Raw genomic sequence first — 22,119 nt, 5'->3', positions numbered from 1 at the left:
AAACTTAGACTTGTATTTTTGTGTAACCTGTAAGTCATGGAGACACTTCTCTTTTTTTCTTATACCATTTTTATCAGTTTTATGAACCTAAGATGCTCTTCATAACATTATTCTTGCAAATGTAGTAGGAACTTACTGGCTTGGGACTGAACATTCTTAAGTGTCTTGAAGCCATTTGATTCAAATGGTGCCAAAATCATACCAAACAATGAATGGGCCAATTAATGCCATCTAGGGTTTCTTTGCCTCACTCTTCTTCCTGGTGGTAAAAGTTCTCTTGACAAGTAAAAGGGTCCAGTTTCCTTTTGTTGCTTAAGCTTTTGTATAGCTATGGAACTTAATTTCTCTGTCAATAATAACACCCAAGTCTTTTTCTTCAGTTACCACCTTCAGTTGGTTGTTCTCAATGGCATATGATTGGCTGGGGTTGTCTTGGACTAAATGAGGAACTTCACATTTGGGTACATTATCAAGGGATAGAGTCAAACAGAGTTAATGCCTCAAAGTTAGCATTTATCTTTTGATAAATGCTATTATGAGTCTGACTCTGAAAGTACATCTGTTATGATTTGGCTCCACTTACAGAATGGTCTGGAGCAACCATGCAAAAAGTGGGGTAGCAAAGTAGCAATGCTACTCGGCAGTTTTAAAATTTGTTTGCAGGTTTTGTCTGATACATTTGTGTATTTTCCTTTGGTATTCTGTTTAATTTTTAAAGGTCTGAAAATATAAGAGAGTTAGATTAAAAAATTATTCTAAGATAAAAAAGGGAAAACATTGTACCTATGCCGAGAGAGGGGGATTTTGGGATAAATTAGGAGATATGTTTGACCATTAGTTGGGTTTTTGAAGTGGTGTAGGGGTTTACATGCAATATTTCTAGAAATATTGGAACACCATCATAACTTTAAAAAACAACTTTTTGTGTGTGGAGTTGATATTTCAAAAGCATTTGATAGTATATTGCATAATCATGCCTTTTTTTATCATTGTTGTGTAGTGGAGTGAACCCATTTATAAGCTGGTGTTTGAAAGGCTGGTATGGTATTTCATCTATGCCATTTTTTTCAAGAGGGAGACTTCCAGACCAATTTTCTCAACATTTTGGTGTAAAACAAGGGTCAGTTCTTAGCCCCATCATATTTAATAACACAATTAGAACAGCCACAGGGTACCTACCCCCATATGTGATTGATGGTGTTGACATTAGCCACTTGTTGTGTGCTGATGCTATTTTGCTATTTTCTGACAATTTAATATCAGTAAAGAATGCAATTAATATAGTACATTCACATCTACAGGGGATAGGATTAGAGATGGAACCTACTAAAACAGAATTCCTAGTGACAAACAATACTAGTCATTTGTAGTATCATTCAATTAGGGTGGGATCTGTAATGTTTCCTCTCTTTTCTATTCCAATAGTTTATTGGAGACCCAAACACCTATAAGCAAAAGTAACAATAAGCATAAACAAGCAAAGCACTATAACAAGCAAAGCTGGGTGCAAACATAATTAAATTAAGCAAAACATTTCATCTTCTTTCTTTTCATGATTTATTTTCGTTTTGACTTCAAACGCTTGCCATACTGATTTGGATGATCAATGCTGAGGTTCAACCAGATGACTGGCTTCACAACGCGACCTGAGGTGGTGGTCCGGGTCTGTGATGTGCTGGTGAGGGGCTGTGTGCTGCCGCCTGTTGCAGTGGTGTCCTGTTCCACTTGCTGATTTGTTATAGTTACTGGATTACTGCCTGGTTGGCTGTAAAGACTGGAATCGCCAGTCAAAGTTGGCAAGGGGTTTAGGAGTAAAACCCTTGTGGTTGGGGTAGGTCGAGTAGGAGCTTGAACTTGCAGCAGTGCACTACTCCTGTCACCTTCTGTGACAAACTTAGTTGAGGTTTGTTTATCTGGTGTAAACGCTCAAAATGATTGCCCCATGGGTGGTATGGTGTCAGCAGTGCCTATTTGTTGCCCATTGTAAGTTGTGGGTGAGGCAAATTCATACTGAGGTCTTATATCCCTCCTGTTTTGTCTGAAGGTGCCTCCACTTTCGAGGGAGAGGTTGTAGGATTGAGGGGCTTTATTGTATTTCTTCTTGATGGTTGCTTTTTCCCATTTTGAGTCCTCAGAAGGTTTTGCCCATACTTTCTGGTTTGGGTTGAGCTCTGTTGCTGTCCTTGTTCCTTGATTGTATGCAGTTTTCTGCTTCAGCTGAGCTTTCCTTCTGGATTCCAGAAATGTTGAGCTTTTTACCAGTTTGGAGTGTAGGGCTTGTGGTAGAACTGGTAATACTGAGCGCAGCTGTCTGCTCATCAAAAGTTGAGCTGGTGAGTATGCTCTGTCAACCAGGGTGTTCTGGAATTCTAGCAACATCATGTATTGGTCCGTCCTGCTATCCAATGCCTTTGCCATGATGCGCTTGGCTGTTTGGACAGCCTTCTTGCTGAGGCCATTTGCCTGAGGGTATTGTGGACTTGATGTTACATTTTCAATATTCCAGTTTGATATAAACGTTTTAAATTCTTGTGACGAAAACTGCAGTTCGTTCAAACCATTAGCTGTAGTAGTCTGTGGTGATAAGGTATTCTTGACCTCTAAATGTGAACAGATCCACTCCAACATGCTGGAAAGGGTATGAGGGTATTTCCATGTTAATTAGGTGATCTTTTTGTCGCCTGTTTTAGAACTTGCAGCAAGTATCACAGGCGTTGATCATTTTCTCAATATCTCCAGTGATATTTGGCCAAAACATGACAGTTCTGGCTCTCTCCTTTGTTTTTACAATTCGCAAGTGTGACAGGTGGAGTTGCCTCAACATTTCCGGCCTCAGTGCTTTGGGAATGACAACCCTTTCCCCTTTGAGAATGAGCCCATTGTTCACAACCAACTCATCTCTGTAATTCCAATAAGGGGTAGTTGAAATGGGGGCATCTTTTCGGTTTTCAGGCCACCCATTTTCTATGATTTGCATCAATATGCTCAGTTCCTCATCTTGGAGCAACTCCTGTCATATATGCTCCATCCTCTTTTCTGTGATTGGTATCTGTTTGAAGAAGGTGTGTATGGCTAGTTTTCCCTTGCTCTCAGCTTCCTTATCCACATTGGGGAGGTGCAATCAGGAGAGTGTATCTGCCACAGGTATTTCTTTTCCTGGTCTGTAGTGGAATGTCAGGTCATAAGGCTGGATGGCCAACATCATACACTGTAATCTTGGTGGGGTGCAGTTTATTGCCTTGCTAAGGATAGCTTCCAGGGGTTTGTAGTCTGTTGTAACATAGACTTTTTGACCAAACAAGTACTGATGAAAGTGCTTGCAGGCAAACGTTATGGCCAACAAATCTTTCTCCATCTGAGAGTATCATCTCTCAGTCTCACTGAGCAACCTTGAGGCAAAGGCTACTGTGGCTCCATCCATTACAAGCTGGGCACCAACTCCATGCTGGGAGGCATCAGTTACTACTTCAGTTAATTTGGCATGCTGACTGAAGTAGGCCAGGTTCTTACAAATTGAGTCCTGGATTGTTTTCCGGGCAGCTTCATGTATACCATACCATTTCCAAACCTTAGCTTTCATCAAATCACGAAGTGGCTGGTTTGATGTGGACAAGTTAGGTATGTATTGGGATAGGTAGTTGTACATTCCCAATAATGTATGTAGCTCCTCTTTGCTTTTAGGGGCTGGCATGTCTCATATAGCTCTCGTTTTATTGGGATCTGGCTTTACTCCTTCTTCTGTCAAGATATGTCCAAAGTAGGGTATGCTTGTAGCATCAAATATGCACTTATCTCTGTTAAATTTCACGCCTTTTTCTTTGGCTCTTAGAAGGACCTCTGCTAACTTCCTGTCATGCTCCTCGTCTGTGGCACCCATGCCAGCAATGTCGTCAATAATTAGCCCTATATTGATTCCTTCAAATGCTTCTTCCATTTTCTTTTGATACTCGTCTTGGGCTGAAACAAGACCAAAGGGATATCGCTTCCAGCGATATCGGCCAAATACAGTGTTAAATGTGGTCAACTCAGACGACTTGTCATCCAAGACCATTAACCAATAACCACTCCTTGCATCCACTTTGAAAAATTTCTGGGCCCCTTCACATTTTGCTGCTATGTCTTCAAAAAGTGGAACTGGATGATGGGGTCTCTTGATCCAGCGATTTAGATCTACTGGATCCAGACATATTCTTAGGGAGCCATCACCCTTTTTGACCAATACAATAGAATTTACCCACTCTGTGGGCTTAGTGGTTTTTTCTATTACCCCTAGTGCTTCTAGGCGTTCCAGTTCCTGTTTAAGTTTGGCTGCAGTGCAAACGGCACACGTTTTGATGGCTGGACAGTTGGTACTGCCCCTTCCTTAAGGTGTATGTGGCAGGTACCTGGGAGCCATCCAATACCATCAAACACGTCTGAGAATTCTTCCAGCAATCTATCAACTTTGATACGCCTTTGTTGTGGAGCTGCTGGTATTTCTGGAGAGATACTCATAAGGAACTTTATGAGGTTCAGTTTCTTGCTTGTTTGTCTGCTTAGGATAGGTCCTTTATCTGTTTCTACATTATAGAAAACATGATTCTGAGGACGCTGCTTTTTATTCTGTAGCATTAGATTAATGGTTCCAACAACCTTCAACTGTCCTCCACTATAGCTTGTCAGAATGTCCTTAGTCTTGGTCAGTCGCGGAGAGGCCCCCTTGAGATTGAGAAAATCTGCAGTAGGCAACACATTCACCTCTGCTCCCGTGTCGATCTTGAACTTAATGTCAGTGTTGTACTGGGTAAGCCTTATTGCTACGAAGGGTTTCTCTGGAGCTTCTGCAGACCAACTGTCAATAGCTTCAATGTGGAATTCTTCTCCTTCATCATCTTCTGCAGTCTCTACTTCATGTAAGTTCTTGCTCCTATGCACTTTTGCAAAATGGTTAGGCTTTTTGTGCATGTCTTTCCCTTTGCTGGGCATTTGTGCTCACGTGAGTATAAACCACCACACGAATAGCACAGTGGTGTTTTACTCTTTACTCTCCTCACTGCTTCTATTTCTTGTTTCATGCATGGTGGCTTCCCTGCTAAGTTCATTTGTGCCTGGGTCTCCTGAACTGTTTTGATAGCTCTACTGATCTGGATGGCTTGTGCTAATGTCCCACCTTCACTCAAGAGCTTTTATCTTATCTGGTCATTCTTTACTCCAAACACTAGTCTGTCGCAAATCATGTCATCTGTAGTGTCACTGAACTCGCAGTCAAGTGCTAGTAACTTTAGTTCTGTGGTGTATCCCTCCACGGTTTCACCTTCATTTTGATTCCTTTTGTGGAATATAAATCTTCCAAAAATCGGATTCACACTTGGTTGAACATGCTCATTGAACTTGTCCATATACACTCGGATTTTACTGTTTTCTTCAGCTGTCAGATTCCAAGTGTTAAAGATATCGCGACCTTTCTCGCCAACCCAAATGAGCAGGTACAAACATTTGACAGATTCCATCTTTCCACTCAGTGGTCCAGAGAACATGAGTTCGCAATGCTGCTTGAACCTCTTCCATGCTGCCTTCAGGTTTGGTGAAGACCAGTCTATTGTTGGGTGTGGTGTGCTGTCCATGATCCCACTTCTGACACCATGTAATGTTTCCTCTCTTTTCTATTTCAATAGTTTATTGGAGACCCAAACACCTATAAGCAAAAGTAACAATAAGCATAAGCAAGCAAAGCACTATAACAAGCAAAACTGGGTGCAAACATAATTAAAATAAGCAAAACATTTCAGGATCACTGAATATTTTTATTAAAGAAACCATTAAATATGTTAGGTTGCCTTATGGCCCTACAATTAAAGCTATGCATGTGTTATTGTCTGTGCTGGGAGCACTTAGAAAAATGTACAGCCTGCTAGTCAGAGTGAAAGGTTGTTCTGATAGCTAAACACTTGCTATAATTTACAGTCCAATGTTTGCAGCTAATGTATTTTTCATTGTTCCATTTTGGAAGTTTTTACATAAAAATGATAAAAAGTATATCCATATGTACTTTGTAGCTTTGTAAATATTTTTTTAGAATTCTACTATGGTTCAAAATAGGTATATTATGCAGAATTTTGGAATATTTGATATTACTGTTTAAATGGATCAACAATACAACCAATTTCTTAGACAATCTAGAGAAGACAGAATAAATTTTCCCTTAATTGTATTGTTTAATGGAAAAATAGTTTTGTTGCCATAACTTTAGCTATTTATGCATTATGTATTATGAGTGTTTATGCAATTTGTTTTATGAGTGTTTTTAGTATTATGCAATAATGATCTATCATAAGCTTTTTATTATATATTATGGGTTATTATGAGCTTTTGTCCTTTTTGTTAGAAGTGTAATTTTATATTTTTTCAGTTTTATTTTTCATTTATTTCCTATACTCCTGTGTACATTCATGTATGTTTGGAGAGAATAAATACATTATTATTATTATAATATAATGTATAATGAAGAAGTAAAGTATACATAGGACAAGAGGTATAGTCAAGTAGTTGGGAGCTGTCATGGGGCTGATAAGGATTATAGGGGCAATTTAGCTCTGATATAAACATAAAATTAAGATAAACACCAGTTTTACAAAATGAATAATTTATTTAACAACTGTATATTTACAGATAGATATATATCCCAAAATTTCACATGAAACTGAACTCTAATACTTCTGCTGTTTTTGAACAGAGCACTACAAAAGTTAATAAAAGCTATGTTCAAAGTCCCACAAACAAAACCTCTCAAAACAACTGAAGACTACAGAACACTGCAGGAAAAAAAAAAATAGAGTTTTTTTTATATATATTACATTACATGTTGAGTCTGTGAGTTTTTCATATTGGCATCTGAATAATATAAATCTAATATTTGTACTTAACCTAATAAAATTTGAGCAGTAAAAGGTATATTTTTGGAATCTAAAAGGGATATTTTTGGAAACTGAGTCTTTAATACAAAATTTTAGAAGATAGGGCCTACAGCATACACAAGGGCCAGGAAAGCATTTTGAACCTCATAACTTTGACATATCCTGATCTATAAGGCTCTGAAGAATTTGCAAAACTTAAATGTAAATTTGAAAAAAAAACTTATTAAAAAAAGAACTTTTATTTCTGTCTTATATCTATCTCCTTTTTTTATTGAAGAAAGGATATCTTCTATTTTAATTCTTGTTGTTTTTAAAGTCTTTTTTTGCTATCTAGCAGACATTTACCTAATTTTTTTTATTCTTATTTCTGCACAGCAGATGAGAGCTTTCAACCAAATTTGCATTTCTCTTTTTTCACTGGCCATGATTTTTCATGTTTATTCTTTGTTTTCCTCTCTTTTCTTATTTTGTCATGCCTAGCTAGTGGGTCTGAGAAATCAATTATAACTATAGTAGCTTACACAATCAATAGTTGTACAAATATTTTTCCTAACTCTTCAGACATATAATAACCCTTAATTTGTAAAGTTTTATGTGTGAATATGAATCTAAATTATTTGTTTAAGCATTGCTATATAAGATTATTCATGACTGCTTGGATTAATTTTTTTATGTTTAGAAGTTTATTTTTAATTTGTTTTCCATTTTCTTTCTTTATTCCTTTCTCTGCTTCTTATCTGTATGTTTTTTGCATTATCTGTTAATGTTATTTATACATTGTCTGTATCTTTTTCAATGTGGACAAGACATAAAACTGTCAGAATAGCAACCACATTCAAAGTCACGTCATATTTAGAGTTAAGTTCTAGATGAGAGGCTTTTTGGTATCTTGGAAAATGGCTGTGAATAAAACCTCCAGAATGAACTCAGGACCTAAATTATTCCTGGGAAGGTGTCTTTAAGCTTCCATCTCTATTTTTAAGGCTAACAATATCACATAGAAGACAGACGGGCAGAAAACATGGTAACTGTCTTTGTATTGAAAACAATTGTCATTCTTTAATTTTGGTTTGAAGCTGCTTTTCCTTGACTCTGGATTTTGAAAAACACAATTCCAAAGGTTTGAGTAGATATCTTAAGATCTTACTTAAAGATCTACTTAAGATCTATTATATTGAAGAAAATGTCTTTCTTTAATTTTGGTTTGAAGCTGCTTTTCCTTGACTCTGGATTTTGAAAAACACAATTCCAAAGGTTTGAGTAGATATCTTAAGATCTACTTAAGATCTGAAGATTATATTAAAGAAAATGTCTTTCTTTAATTTTGGTTTGAAGCTGCTTTTCCTTGACTCTGGATTTTGAAAAACACAATTCCAAAGGTTTGAGTAGATATCTTAAGATCTACTTAAGATCTTAAGATTATATTAAAGAAAATGTCTCTCTTTAATTTTGGTTTGAAGCTGCTTTTCCGTGACTCTGGATTTTGAAAAACACAATTCCAAAGGTTTGAGTAGATATCTTAAGATCTTACTTAAAAGATCTACTTAAGATCTTAAGATTATATTAAAGAAAATGTCTTTCTTTAATTTTGGTTTGAAGCTGCTTTTCCTTGACTCTGGATTTTGAAAAACACAATTCCAAAGGTTTGAGTAGATATCTTAAGATCTACTTAAGATCTTAAGATTATATTAAAGAAAATGTCTCTCTTTAATTTTGGTTTGAAGCTGCTTTTCCTTGACTCTGGATTTTGAAAAACACAATTCCAAAGGTTTGAGTAGATATCTTAAGATCTTACTTAAAGATCTGCTTAAGATCTTAAGATTATATTAAAGAAAATGTCTTTCTTTAATTTTGCTTTGAAGCTGCTTTTCCTTGACTCTGAATTTTGAAAAACACAATTCCAAAGGTTTGAGTAGATATCTTAAGATCTACTTAAGATCTGAAGATTATATTAAAGAAAATGTCTTTCTTTAATTTTGGTTTGAAGCTGCTTTTCCTTGACTCTGGATTTTGAAAAACACAATTCCGAAGATTTGAGTAGATCTTAAGTCTTATTAGTTTTTTTCCAAATTTAAGTCACATTTTTGATATTCTTTAGAACCTTATAAATCACGATTTGTCAAAGTTATGAGGCTCAAAATGCTTTCCTGGCCCTTTTGTATGCTGTAGGTCAGTCTTAAAATTTTTTTATTTAAAGCTCAGTTTGTACAGTTCATTGAGCATTTCACAGATGGAAATGTACATTGCAAATGACGTTTGTTTTGTTTAAATTTAAATATTAAAAAGCAGATTTTCAAAGATTGAGCATCAGTTTAGTGGTTTTAACAAAGTAAAGGCTATAGGCTATCATTTGATTTCTGGTTTTATATTCTTTCCAAACACCATGGTTACTATTTTGATAATGCACCTTACTCTTCCCACTTGATGGTCCTAGATATAGCCCTGGGAATATTTAAAAAGCAGTAAAACAAAATGACCTATACCTTTTTAATATGCAACATGTTTCTATCAATCATATTATCATGTTTTTCCTGTTGTTATTCACTTTTTAAAATTACTTTATGCAATATTTTCGTAAGTATTACAATCAATGTCAGACAAAAGCTGATGTGAGACTGCAGTAAACCTGTTTTAAAGTACCAAAGACAGCAAAAATAATATCTGGAAAGGGAGAGAACATCACCAAGAAGTCAAGACATCTGCATAAAAATCGAAGCATCAGATTAGTGCATCAGAGAACTGTACTGTGGAGATTTAAAAGGTAAAGAATATGGCATTGGACTTTGCAGTCCCTGCTGGTTGTGTTTATCTCTTTTTCTTGGTCCTTCAGACAGGATGTGTAATGGGGGGCTGGGGGCCAACCATCCTTTGCTTTTGCACACCCTTCCTGTTTACCTTCCCCAGATATTTCCAGGTACCCATTTAGAGCTGGGTTGACTCTGACAGAGTCACGCCACTGACCCTGTCCCCAACCAAATAATTGCATACACTAGGATTCGAACCCTTGCCCTCTTGGACAAAGGGTCCTAATTCCAGCACACCAATCCACTTGGCTGGAACTGTGGCGATTTCAAGTGCCTTTTTTAAGTAACCAAAGAGACTGAAGGGTAAATAGACCTCGACCCATCCCCTACTTTCCCCAAATTCATCCAATAAAAATTTGAGATGCTTGGCTCAGGCCATTAGAAGTTAGGACCAGTAGCTGCAGTTTTGAGTTGAACACTATAGTATATATTTCCTTAAATGTTTTGTCTGCAAATTCATATTTTCATTCACTGCATAAAAAAAAACATGAAAAAGTCTAGTGTGAAATTATCTTTGGGTATAAAAACTTATACCAGAAATTGTTATAGCAAAATATGTTTTTTCATCCCATAATATGCATATTACTCCAGTGCTTTCACATGCTTCTTGTTTTGGTTGCCAAAGGCATTTAATGGAGGCAAATTCATGTGAGGAAGGGAGTGGGTCTATAATTCTGGATGAATTCACTGATTCAATACTAATCTTGAAGCACTTGGTTATTCTCAACTGCTGGCAAAGTTTTATAGCATTGAAACATTGTTTACATAATTTTCTAACCTCTAAATCTTTCTATAAAACAGTTTACAAAGATGATTTTTTAGCTTTAATAGCAATCAATGGACAGTTGCTTAAGAATTCAAAAGCACAATGACAGCACACACTCGCCAACACAGGAGGCTGATGGTCATCCAAGCTTCCTTAAATTAAGTGTCCTTCTTCAGGTCATGATTTCTGTAAACTGCTGTCAAAATTTCAGGTTTCTCCCTTGATGTTGTCCCCCCCCCCCTGATGCAAGACTAGTATTATTTGAATTTGTGTCTTTAAATTTTTCTTGTTTCCAATAAAAATACCAAAAAGGCATTTTCAATGAAAAACACATCCCCCCCACCCAAAGATGCTTTTTGAAATCCGGGGGGAAGGCATACCCCTTAAAACACGCCACTAATTGGGGGGGGTCTCAACCATATGACAAGTGGTATAATTTCATAAAAATCCTGGGGGGGGGGTGAAGTTAAAGCCAATGTTAAAAAATCAAGGAAAAATGACAGAGAAAAGAAAAAAATGCACCATATACTATCAAGGCAAAGATATTCAAAATAATATTTACCAGTTTCTTCAGACCTCAGATGCTGGAATTGTGCAGAATTATGTTAGTTTTGACAGCTTTTTTTGTAGAAACTAAATTTCAGCTGGGGGTAAACTGAGGTCTGGAGGGGGGGGGGGGGGGCAAAATGAGGTCTGGAAGAGCCAGTTGCCCCTGCCCCACAACAAATTACTTTCCAGCAAATGACTGCTCTGATTGTTTCAAGTTTCGTTAATTTATTGATAGTAATTTGTGGCAGTTTTATGCTTGAAAAATTTACAGCTCTATGTCTGTTCATCTTTGGTTTAATGTAGCTCTTTAGTTTTCTTTGAAAAATCCTTTTGTAAGAAGTTTTTTAAATTGATTTCTTAAGGTTTTCAATTGACATTAAATTAAAAAAAAACTCCGAAAAAGAATTTTTTCAAAAATCAACAAAAGAAAAAATCTGTTACAATTCAAATTTATAACGACCAGAAATTACTATTCTAGAAGAAATGAAACCCCTATGTTTGATAAGGCCAGCAGCTTGGCCCTTTTGTCTTGGCATGCTTACTATCATGATGTGTGATTCCCCAGTTTCTCTTTCAAGTTTTATGGCCAGTTAGTATTCTTAGTGGAGGAAAAAATACAGTTTGACCTTTGGGAAATTGCAACAGAATTTCTTTACACCAAAATGTTGAAACAAAACCAGCTTAATCACACAAAAATCCCCCCAAATCCCCCTTGCACAACTACCCGAAGCCCCCCCCCCTTTGAAGGAGGGAAAACGAAAATTTCTATTTGGACGTATTTTTGGGTTTAAGTGGTCGTTTTCTATCAAATCAAGCATGATGAATTCGAATCCAACGTCAGAAATAAAGTTTTTCGTACTCCTGTATCAATTTTCACCTTCACGGAACAGGGGGGGGGGGTAAAGTATGCAGGTCATTATTTGCTGGATTTCTACAGCTAAAGGATCATTTTATATCAAATAAAGTATCGTATTGCCAGATATTAGGTCAAAAAGCAAGTTTTTCTTAACTATTTACCTCATTTTCACCTCTAAGAGGCCTGTAATATGAGGGGTTGCTAAGTGTAACATCTTGAAAAACCACTTCTTTAATTGAGACCAAAACTTCAGATCAATCAGTTATAAAAAGGAACATTTAGAACTCAGATATATTAATCACAAGAACATTTTGATTTTAAAGCACAACCCAAGGCTATTTCTTCTTCCTGCTCATCTTTGTTATCATCCTCATACTGTCTTGCTGCAGCATTAGTACATAACGCCCCTTTACACTTCCGAAGGCAAAGCTGCAGGGCAAACCGTTCCGACGGCAGCTGCATCTGAGCAACTTGTTTCTGCTGGTACACTGGTACTGCACCATCTTCAGCAGATTCTCCGGTGCTAGTGAAGCATCCGTCATTATGGGAAGATACATATTCCATGACGAAGAGAGGTGTAAACCCCACTCTTCGGGCTTTAGCAAATCAGACGTGTCTTGCCAATTCATTATTTGTAAATAGCATCTGTAAAAGTGGTACTTTGCTGCAGCCAATGTTGGCGGAAGCCACTCTGCCTGAACAAAAGCAATTGCACTTGCAACCCGCATTGTAAATGCTCGCACCCAAACATCCTTCAGGGTCTTCTCATTGCTTTTCCCTTTGTAGATGTGGAGCAAAGCTTTCTCTCCAGCTTCTGCGATCTCCTGGTGGTTGGATCCTGGTGTCATTAATCTTTAAAAATCCCATCTTTAAGTGACAAGGAAACCACTGCTGGTTTCCCTACACCATGAAGTGTAGATGTTGTATTACAGCCAAACATTGCATTGAAAACGAGTAGATTTTCTGCTGCTTTGGTTCCTAGTTTGTTATTGATCCTTTTTATGTCGTACACTCGTCGTTATTTCCATGTGTGTCTGTCTGCATAAAGATATCACATGCATCAAGCTTGGCATGGTACAGCAGAAGGACAAATAGGTTGGTACCATTCCCAATCGAAGTGGTCGACAAAGTTTTAGCACAACTGACTGCAGTTTGTACAACTAAGACATCGGCATCATTCTGAATGATTTGAACTTTGTGTCCTGAGTTTGCCAGCCTCACAGCAAGTAGGTTGGTGAAGTGTCGTTTGTTTTTGTGATTTCTTAGAAATTCTTCCTTACTTTTAACAATCTTCATGTTAGGAGAGAATTGAATTGTTGGACACAACAAGCCTTTGGTTCTCTCAGTTGTGTGCAGTTTTTCGTCATTGGTGTATCAGTGTAAGAGTCAAAAACTACCGCTGCCTGGTCGAAATGTCTGTGACATAATCTGCGTAAGATCCTGCCACCTCAAGAGTATGTGGATCCGGCAGTCCATTGGATTTTGTGGATTAGCCAGCCACAGTCTTAGACTCTCTGGGAGGTTGGCAATGTCACTGGACCATCGAGCCCCTCAGTTTTCGTCTGTATTTGTTAGAGACTTTGTCGGCTGCCACATAATCTCGAATGAACTAAAGAGCGATGGTGGAAAACTAAAGAGCTCAAACGACAGAACCTCGTCCAAGTCAGAACCACTGGTGCTAGCCACTGCGGCAAGACGTTGGAAGATTAGAGCTGTGTCAACCATTACCCTCTCACTATCTATCACCACGGATGACCTCTCAGCCATAGTTACAGCTTTCTCCTTTCTCCTGAAAACCTAACTGTACAAACTGTAGTTACAGTTTTTCAATGTCTTTCGCTTCCATATCCTTCAGAATGGTTTCTCCCACAGATTTGGCATCATCTGCATTTACAGATGATGAAGCGTGGACACCAGTAAGCACGCTCAACAGCTCTGAATCCTGCCTAAAGAGTTTTAGTGGCTCAATGTATCGAACTATCTTTTTGATGTCCACCAGATCTCTTGCTCTCCTCGAAGATATTGCTTCTGCGTGATTTTCAACAATCAACTCCCCGAGGCCAGTCAGGTTCTGCATGCCAGCCACGCCAATCGTTTTCATACTTCTCATTAACGTCTGTTCAATCACCAAATCAGGAGATAGTGCCGCCTAGCAGTTGTCAGTTCTTTGGATGAACAGGTACTCCTGTAACGTTCTGTACTGCTCTGGGTTGTCTTTCCTCTGATTAGATCTCCTAAAGAATGACACTAAGGAATGGAAACTGCAAACTGGTGGGGGAGTCTAGAATGCTGGTTTGAAATTAGACTGTTCAAGACTCATGTTCTAAGGTGCCATTCCTACCTTGATAGGAAGTGGTGAATCAACCGACAAATGATTAAAATAACTAGTTCACGTAGGTCAACTTTCACAGCCGATTTAGGTAAGATGAGGTACTTGACGTCGTAAAATCAAGTTTTTAACTTCATTTTCGAATTCACCGCCATTGATTCCAAAGAAAATGGCCAAAATAATGCAACAACCTCTTAATTTCGATTTTTGCCCCCCCCCCCCCCGCCCTTTAAGGGTGGAAATGGGCATTAGGGTACAGAAAAAAGGAAAATCTGAATTCATATTTTAATTTGTTATACTTGATTTGATAGGAAAGGAATATTTGAACTCAAAAATATTTATAAACACAAAAGTCGGTTTTTCCCCTCATTTTTCCCTTTCAAGGGCAAATTTTGGGATACTTGTGCAAGGGGGATTCGGGGGGAATTTTTTTTTTGTATGATTAAACTGATTTTTCTGATCATTGTGGTGTAAAAAAAAAAAAATTCTGTTGCAATTTCCCCAAGGTTTGACCATTTTTTTCACGTATGTTTCCTCCACTATCTTGTAATTTTAAAATTATTCTACATAAATTATCATAGTTGTGGCTGAAATAGCTTAGCTTTTATACTTACTACAAAGTGTTGATAAATTCATGTGTGTATCTGTTTTATACTTGTTTTTGTTAAGTTTACAAAGCTGTTATAAATCCTTTTATGGTTCTAAGCCTAATTGTCAAATTTCCTTCCCAATTAAAATGTTTCCACAACTTTTTAGTATAAGATTATTAGCTAAAATTGCAACTGAGGAAGTAAGTCTTCTATGATTGTGTGGAAGAAGAAGATTTTGCCTCCTGACATCTATTTTACTTCTGTTCTTACCTAGAAACTATAATTTGTTATATAGATTGTTATATCTATATATAGATAAACATTATATCTATATTGTATCTATACATATTATATCTATATTATTATATCTATTATATAGAATGTTACAAAACTGTAACTATTACAGCAGTACTGTGTTTTGCTCAGTTCACTTTGAACCATGCCAATAAATGAGCAGAACTAACTAGTAAATTTTATGGTGCTTTTTGCTCATAAAAATCGAACATTAACAATTTATTGATTGCCAAACACAAAAACGTCAAGAAAGTAAAGGTATGTGTTTTTAAGCTGTTTTTTTAGCTTTTCCCCCTTGTTTCTTTTTTCAAATAAATAAAAAAATGAAGTTTTTTTCCACTGAAAGTAAGGAGCAACCTTAAAACGGACATAAATTTTTACGTATATGCCAAGGTTCGCCCCCTTGTCAATACCTCGCTCTTTATGCTAAAGTTTAAATTTTGTTCCAATTCTTTAAGAATGAACCCTGAATAACAAAGACTGTTTAATTAGAATAAATAATTCTTTTGAAAGTACTAAATCACTTAAGTGTAAAGAGCAAGGTATTGACGAGAAGGCGAACCCCTCATATACATAATAATTTCTGTTCTTTTGAAGTTTTAATGTTGCTCTTTACTTTATGTTGGAAAAACTTGTTTTTTTTTTAATTTTGATCGTTTTGAAATAATACTGGGAATTCTGGTGTGCGCCTCATGGAAAATTTCCTTCCCCCATGGAAATTTAATGTTTGGAAGGATATCGTGTCTCAGAGCTTTTATTTTAAATCCTGACCAGATCTGGTGACATTGGGTGGAGTTGAAGGGGGGAACCTGAAATCTTTGAAAACGCTTAGAGTGGAGGGATCGGGATGAAACTTGGTGGGAAAAATAAGCAAAAGTTCTAGATACGTGATTGACACAACCAGAACGGACCTGCTCTGTTTAGGGGAGTTGGGGGGGAAGGGTTAGTTCTGAAAATTTTGAAAAAATGAGGTGTTTTTAACTTACAAAGGAGTGATCGTATCTTAATGAAATTTGAAGTTTGGAAGGATATCGTATCTCAAAGCTCTTATTTTAAGTCCCAACTGGACCCGGTGACATTGGGGGGAATTGAGGGGGGAACCTAAAATCTTGGAAAACGCTTAGAGTGGAGGGATCGGGATGAAACTTGGTGGGAAAAATAAGCAGAAGTCGTAGATATGTGATTGATATAACCGGAACGGATCCGCTTTCTTTGGGGAAGTAGGGGGGGGGGTTAATTATGAAAAATTAGAAAAAATGAGGTATTTTTAACTTACGAAGGAGTGATCGGATCTTAATGAAATTTGAAGTTTGGAAGGATATCGTGTCTCAGAGCTCTAATTTTAAATTCCGACTGGATCCGGTGACATTGGGGGAAAAGGGAGGGCCTAAAATCCTTGAAAACGCTTAGAGTGGAGGGATCGGGATGAAGCTTGGTGGTAAAAATAATCATAAGTCCTAGATACGTGATTGACATAACCGGAACGGATGCGCTCTCTTCGGGGGAGTTGGGGGAGGAGGGTTAATTCTAAAAAATAAAAAATGAGGTATTTTTAACTTATGAAGGGGTTATCGGATCTTAATGAAACTTGATGTTTGGAAGAATATCGTGTCTCAGAGCTCTTAGTTTAAATCCCGACCGGATTCAATGACGTTGGGGGGACCTAAAATCTCGGGAAACGCTTAGAGTAGATGGATCGGGATGAAACTTGATGGGAAAAATAATCATAAGTCTTAGATACGTGATTGACATAATCGGAACGGATCCGCTATCTTTAGGGGAGTTGGGGGGGAGGGTTAATTCTGAAAACTAAACGAAGGAGTGATCGGATCTCAATGAAATTTGATGTTTGGAAGGATATCATGTCTCAGAGCTCTTACTTTAAATCCCGACTGGATCCAGCGAAGGGGAAGTTGGGGGGCATAAAATCTTGGAACACGCTTAGAGTGGAGGGATCTGGATGAAACTTGGTGGGAAAAATAAGCACAAGTCCAAGATATGTGACTGACATAACCGGACCAGATCCGCTCTCTTTGGTGGAGTTGGGGGGGAGCAATTCGGAAAAATTAGAAAAAATGAGGTATTTATAACTTACGAACGGGTGATCAGATTTTAAAGAAATTTGATATCTAGAAGGATCTTGTGCTTTAGATTTCTCATTTTAAATCCTGGCCAGGTCTGGTGACATTGAAGGGAGTCGGAGGAGGAAACCAGAATTCTTGGAAAACGTGAAAATCGAGGTATCTTACGAACGGGTGGTCGGATCTTAATGAAACTCGATATATAGAAGAATCTTATGTCCCAGATGCTCCATTTTCAATTCGAATCGGATCCAGGGACATGGAGGGTTGAAGGGGGAAACAGAAATCTTGGAAAATGCTTAGAGTGGAGAGATTGGGATGAAACTTGATGGATAGAATAAGCACAAGTTATAGATGCGAGATTGACATAATTGGTACGGATCCGTTCTCTTTGGTGGAGCTGGAGGTTGTTAGTTTGGAAAAATTAGAAAAATTGAGGTATTTTTAACTTAGAGTGAGTGATCGGATTTTAATGAATTTTTATATTTAGAGGACCACGTGACTCATAGCTCTTATTTTAAATTTTGACCGGCAATTTTAACCTCTGATTTTCCTTTTGAAGCAATCTATTGATTCTTAGAATTTTTCTAGAGCTCATACCATGTGAGCTCTTGGCTCTTCCGACCTCGTCACAAGTGCCATATGAGCTCTTAGCTCTTGTTTAAAGTTTTGGTTACTATTGAGCCGGGTTGCTCCTCACTTACATTTTTTTACCACAAACTGTTTGATTTGGCCTCTTTTACTGCCTAAAACTGCATAACTGTACATGGAGATCTTCTTTGTTAAACACTGAATCCTCAATTTTCCTATTTCAGTGATATGTATAGAGGTGTAAGTGTCCACTTCATCAATTTAAACAATCTTATTTCATTGTCCTCGGTACTTCATGCTTTTCTAAGATTTTCAAAATTCTATAGTTTTTTTTGCACTAGGCCTTCCACATATTTGCCAATGTTGCCATGTTTAACTGTGAAATTAAATAAGCAAAGCTAATTAGTTAAATTTGGTGAAGTTTTTTGTCCATAAAAATCAAAACATTAACAGTCGGTTGATTCCCATAAATTACTACACCTTCAAAGGAAAGCTCTGCTTCCTTAAGCTGTTATATTTTTTAGCTTAGTTTTTGATGATTTTTCGCTCATGTTTCATTTTTGTTTCGGGTGCCAAGTGCTACCAGAAGCTGCATAACTGTGTATTCAGGTCTGTTTTAATTGAAACTGGAATTCGGGTCCAAGTGCTACCAGAAGCTGCATAACTGTGTATTCAGGTCTGTTTTAATTGAAACTGGAATTCGGGTGCCAAGTGCTACCAGAAGCTGCATAACTGTGTATTCAGGTCTGTTTTAATTGAAACTGGAATTCGGGTCCAAGTGCTACCAGAAGCTGCATAACTGTGTATTCAGGTCTGTTTTAATTGAAACTGGAATTCGGGTCCAAGTGCTACCAGAAGCTGCATAACTGTGTATTCAGGTCTGTTTTAATTGAAACTGGAATTCGCTACCAGAAGCTGCATAACTGTGTATTCAGTTCTGTTTTAATTGAAACTGGAATTCGGGTCCAAGTGCTACCAGAAGCTGCATAACTGTGTATTCAGGTCTATTTTAATTGAAACTGGAATTCGGGTGCCAAGTGCTACCAGAAGCTGCATAACTGTGTATTCAGGTCTGTTTTAATTGAAACTGGAATTCGGGATCTTTTCTAGGTTTTCAAGGTACAAATGGTTGTATAAATTCCTGCTTAACCAACTCAAACAGTCAAATTGCATTTTCACTGTCCTTGCTACTTTAAGTGTAAAAAAAAATGTAAAGATAAATTGACAGATATATGAAATACTTAAGTAAAGCATTAGAATGTGGCTATTCTACTAGGAATTCAGTATTTCTTCCCCCTCCCCCTTGTCTCCAAATCTTAATGACTTTGATCCCTTCCCAATTCATGGCTGACCCTGACTTAGTCTAACTGGTTTTGATGATTTTTTTTTTCCCATGGTTCATTGTTTTTTTGTTTGTTTTTTTTTTTTATTTGGGTGCCAAATGCCAATAAAAGCGGCTTAACTGTGTACAGAGGTCTTTTTAAATAAAACTGTAGTTCCTGATTTTACTTTTTTTATCAAATAGTTCGTGGTAACGAACTGTGGTAAGGAGTGACCCAGCTCAATAGTAAATGAAACTCTAAAAATCGGAGTTTTGATGCTAAAAGATACATTCAAAGAATCGGATTTTCATGCTGATTTTAAATATATAAGTTTTATCAAATTTAGTCTTTGTCATCAAAAGTTACGAGCCTGAGAAAATTTACCTTATTTTGAAAAATAGAGGAAAAGTCATAGAATCTTAACGAAAATCACACCATTGCATTCAGCGTATCAGAGAACCCTGTAGTAAAAATTTCAAACTCTTATCTAGAAAAATGTGGAATTTCGTATTTTTTGCCTGAAGACAGATTTCAGGTGCGTGTTTGTTTGTTGGTTGTTTTTTTTTTGTTTTTTTTTTCAATGGGAAAACAAGGAGGATTGCGGAAGTTGTCCCCTCCGCAATCCCTCGCTCTTTACGCTAAAGTTTGACTCTTTGCCACAATTTTACTTTTTGAAACAATTAAAAACTTTAGCATAAAGAGCGAGGGATTGCGGAGGGGACAACCCATTTCATATACGGAGCAATTTCTGTCGTTTTAAGTTTTAATGTCGCTCCTTACTTTCAGTTAAAAAACTAGTTTTTTCTATTTAATAAATATAAATGGCTGTACAACTCTAAGCTTAAACTTTTTTTTTTGTAATTTCTCCCTAAGAAGAAGTTTTTATGTATAATCTGGAATTGTGAAGAATAGGAAACAGTAATCTGTTGATTCATGTTTTATTTGTTTGTCTTTATAGTGCTGAAATATGGAGAGGGGGGATGCTGCCCTGGAATTTGGTGAGTGCTCATCAAGAACATCACAGTGGGTTATGGAAACTGCAAATATTGAACCTGATTTTGAAACAGAAGTAACTGAAGAATATGTTGTTACTGAAGAGGCCACTGCCATTGAAGACAAACCTATGATAGAAGAAAGAACGGCAATCAAGATACCAAAACAATTGATTGGTAACAGCACCAGTTTCTTAAAACCCAGACCAGTTATAAGATCAGTTAGTGAAAAGTTGGCTCATCAAAATGTAAAGACTGTGAAGACTATGTCATTGACTGAAGCACAGAGACTTGGCATTGTGCCACCAAATAATTCCAAATCACCACATGTTGTTGTTGTCAAACCTGGGACTCCTGGGCCTGGATTTAAAGTGGTTACAGGCCAAGCAGAGATCAGGGTGCTAGCTGGTCCTCCAAACCCAAAGCCTGTTCATCTGGTCAAATTTGATTCCTCATCTGGAAGTCAAGAATTTATTACACCAAAAAGTTGTACTCCTCAAAGTTTTAAATCAATTCATAGGAAAATGGATAATGAGTTTAGGTGAGATTTTCCTTGTAATTGTTTATTTTACTAATTTTATTTATGTTGTAACATTTTTTTAGTACAAGATGAAAAACATAGGTCTGTGTCTTGGCACATGCCTGACTATTATGGGTTTGACCCCAACGTTTATCCAACTTGTCTCCTGTCATGCCCAGCAAGTATGGATTTTGGGTAGTTTAAGTTCTCATTATTCTTCTCTCCTTACTCTGTGCCATCAGGCCTTGGGATATAAATGCTAAACAATGATTGGATTTATTTACTTTTTTAAGACAATATGACTGTATTGGAACAAAGCACAATGTGGTTTGAAAATAGCAATTTTTTCTTTTTTTTTTCCTGCTAGCAGCCTACTGGGCAGTGACGAGAGGGTCACTGGACTGATAGTTTTCTACGGGTTTTTATAGGATTATTGTGGTAGCATCATTTAGCAAGAAAAACTGCTATTTAGGTGCCAACTGCAGCTAGGAGATTGGTTAGAATAACCCCAGAGGGTTTTTGTGAAGTAGATTGACTGGAGGTCTTACCAGATATAATGCTACCATGTAAAACTGAGTGTTAGTATGTAGCCTACTTGTCAGTGAAGCTAAGGGGCTGAAAAATGCTCTAGTAACTATTCAAATGGTGACTAATTGTTGTGATCACTCTAGTCAGCTCACTTGTGTTCCCAGATTAGTGGTGGTAAACACTGCTCTTGGATGTTATCTTTAGAATGGATGAAGCTACACTTCTTTGGCCCCTTGGATGGTTAGACTCCTTCGATTGAACTTTTTAAAGTATTTTTTATGTGAACTACTACTACTAGCCACTCACTGCAGCACCAAGCCCCCTGAAGCCAAAACAGCTACACACACTTTCTCCATCCCAATTCATTCAAAGACTCTTTCTTTACACCCTCCAAAGGAATTGCAATTTCTTTTAAATATTTCTTTGTGACATCCTCCCCTCCCCCCAACTGAGGTCAACCTTTTTTTCATTCAACTATAGAAAGTTGGCTGAAAAGGGAGATCTTTGGCAATCTGTCATCTTTCAGCCCTTTTTTCCCCAAATGCATCCAATAAAGACTTTGAGATAGCTGTTTTGTTAAAATAGTTCAAAGATCAGATAAAAAGAACTCCAGGATCAAAACAATTCCCCAGAGCTTAAGGATAAGTGTTGTAAGTTCTAGTGCCCTTTTTAAGAGTCAAAAGAAATTGCAACTAGCTACCCTCCTCCTCCAAGCCCTTTTTCCCCAAATGCATCCAACAAAAATTTGAGATAGCCATTTTGTTTTAAGAATAGTTGAGACATCAGATAACAAAAACTTTTGGGTTGAAACAACCCTGCCCCAGAGCCTGGGGGCAAGTGTTTTAAGCTATGCCCTGAGGTCAGAGTTGCCAACTTGCACACTTTTTATGAGAAATACTTCTTTTTTTTACTTGACAGGGGATGCAGAAGAGTAAAAATCACTCTTTGGGTGTCAGCATTCATTTGTTTTAAACACCAGTAGTTGGCAGCTTCATCTGAAGCGT

The 22,119-nt window shown here is 37.3% G+C and overlaps 1 protein-coding gene across 2 annotated transcripts in view; it reads left to right on the top strand.

Annotated features, from left to right (window-relative positions):
* Window positions 1-22,119, top strand: part of LOC136035613 (protein lin-54 homolog) — a 33,442-nt gene that overhangs the window by 2,016 nt on the left and 9,307 nt on the right. The window contains exons 2-3 of one of the 2 annotated variants that reach the window (XM_065717499.1): window positions 9,473-9,654; window positions 20,034-20,608. In XM_065717499.1, the coding sequence (XP_065573571.1) occupies window positions 20,043-20,608 (566 nt within the window). In that variant the 5' untranslated portion in view covers window positions 9,473-9,654; window positions 20,034-20,042. The remainder of the gene's footprint in view (window positions 1-9,472; window positions 9,655-20,033; window positions 20,609-22,119) is intronic. The other variant, XM_065717498.1, reaches the window with a different exon arrangement.

This window comes from Artemia franciscana, chromosome 14 (assembly GCF_032884065.1).
Source record: "Artemia franciscana chromosome 14, ASM3288406v1, whole genome shotgun sequence".
Taxonomy (NCBI): Eukaryota; Metazoa; Arthropoda; class Branchiopoda; order Anostraca; family Artemiidae; genus Artemia; species Artemia franciscana.
The sequence above is the reverse complement of the archived record's forward strand: the minus strand, read 5'-3'. Positions and strand labels throughout refer to the sequence as shown.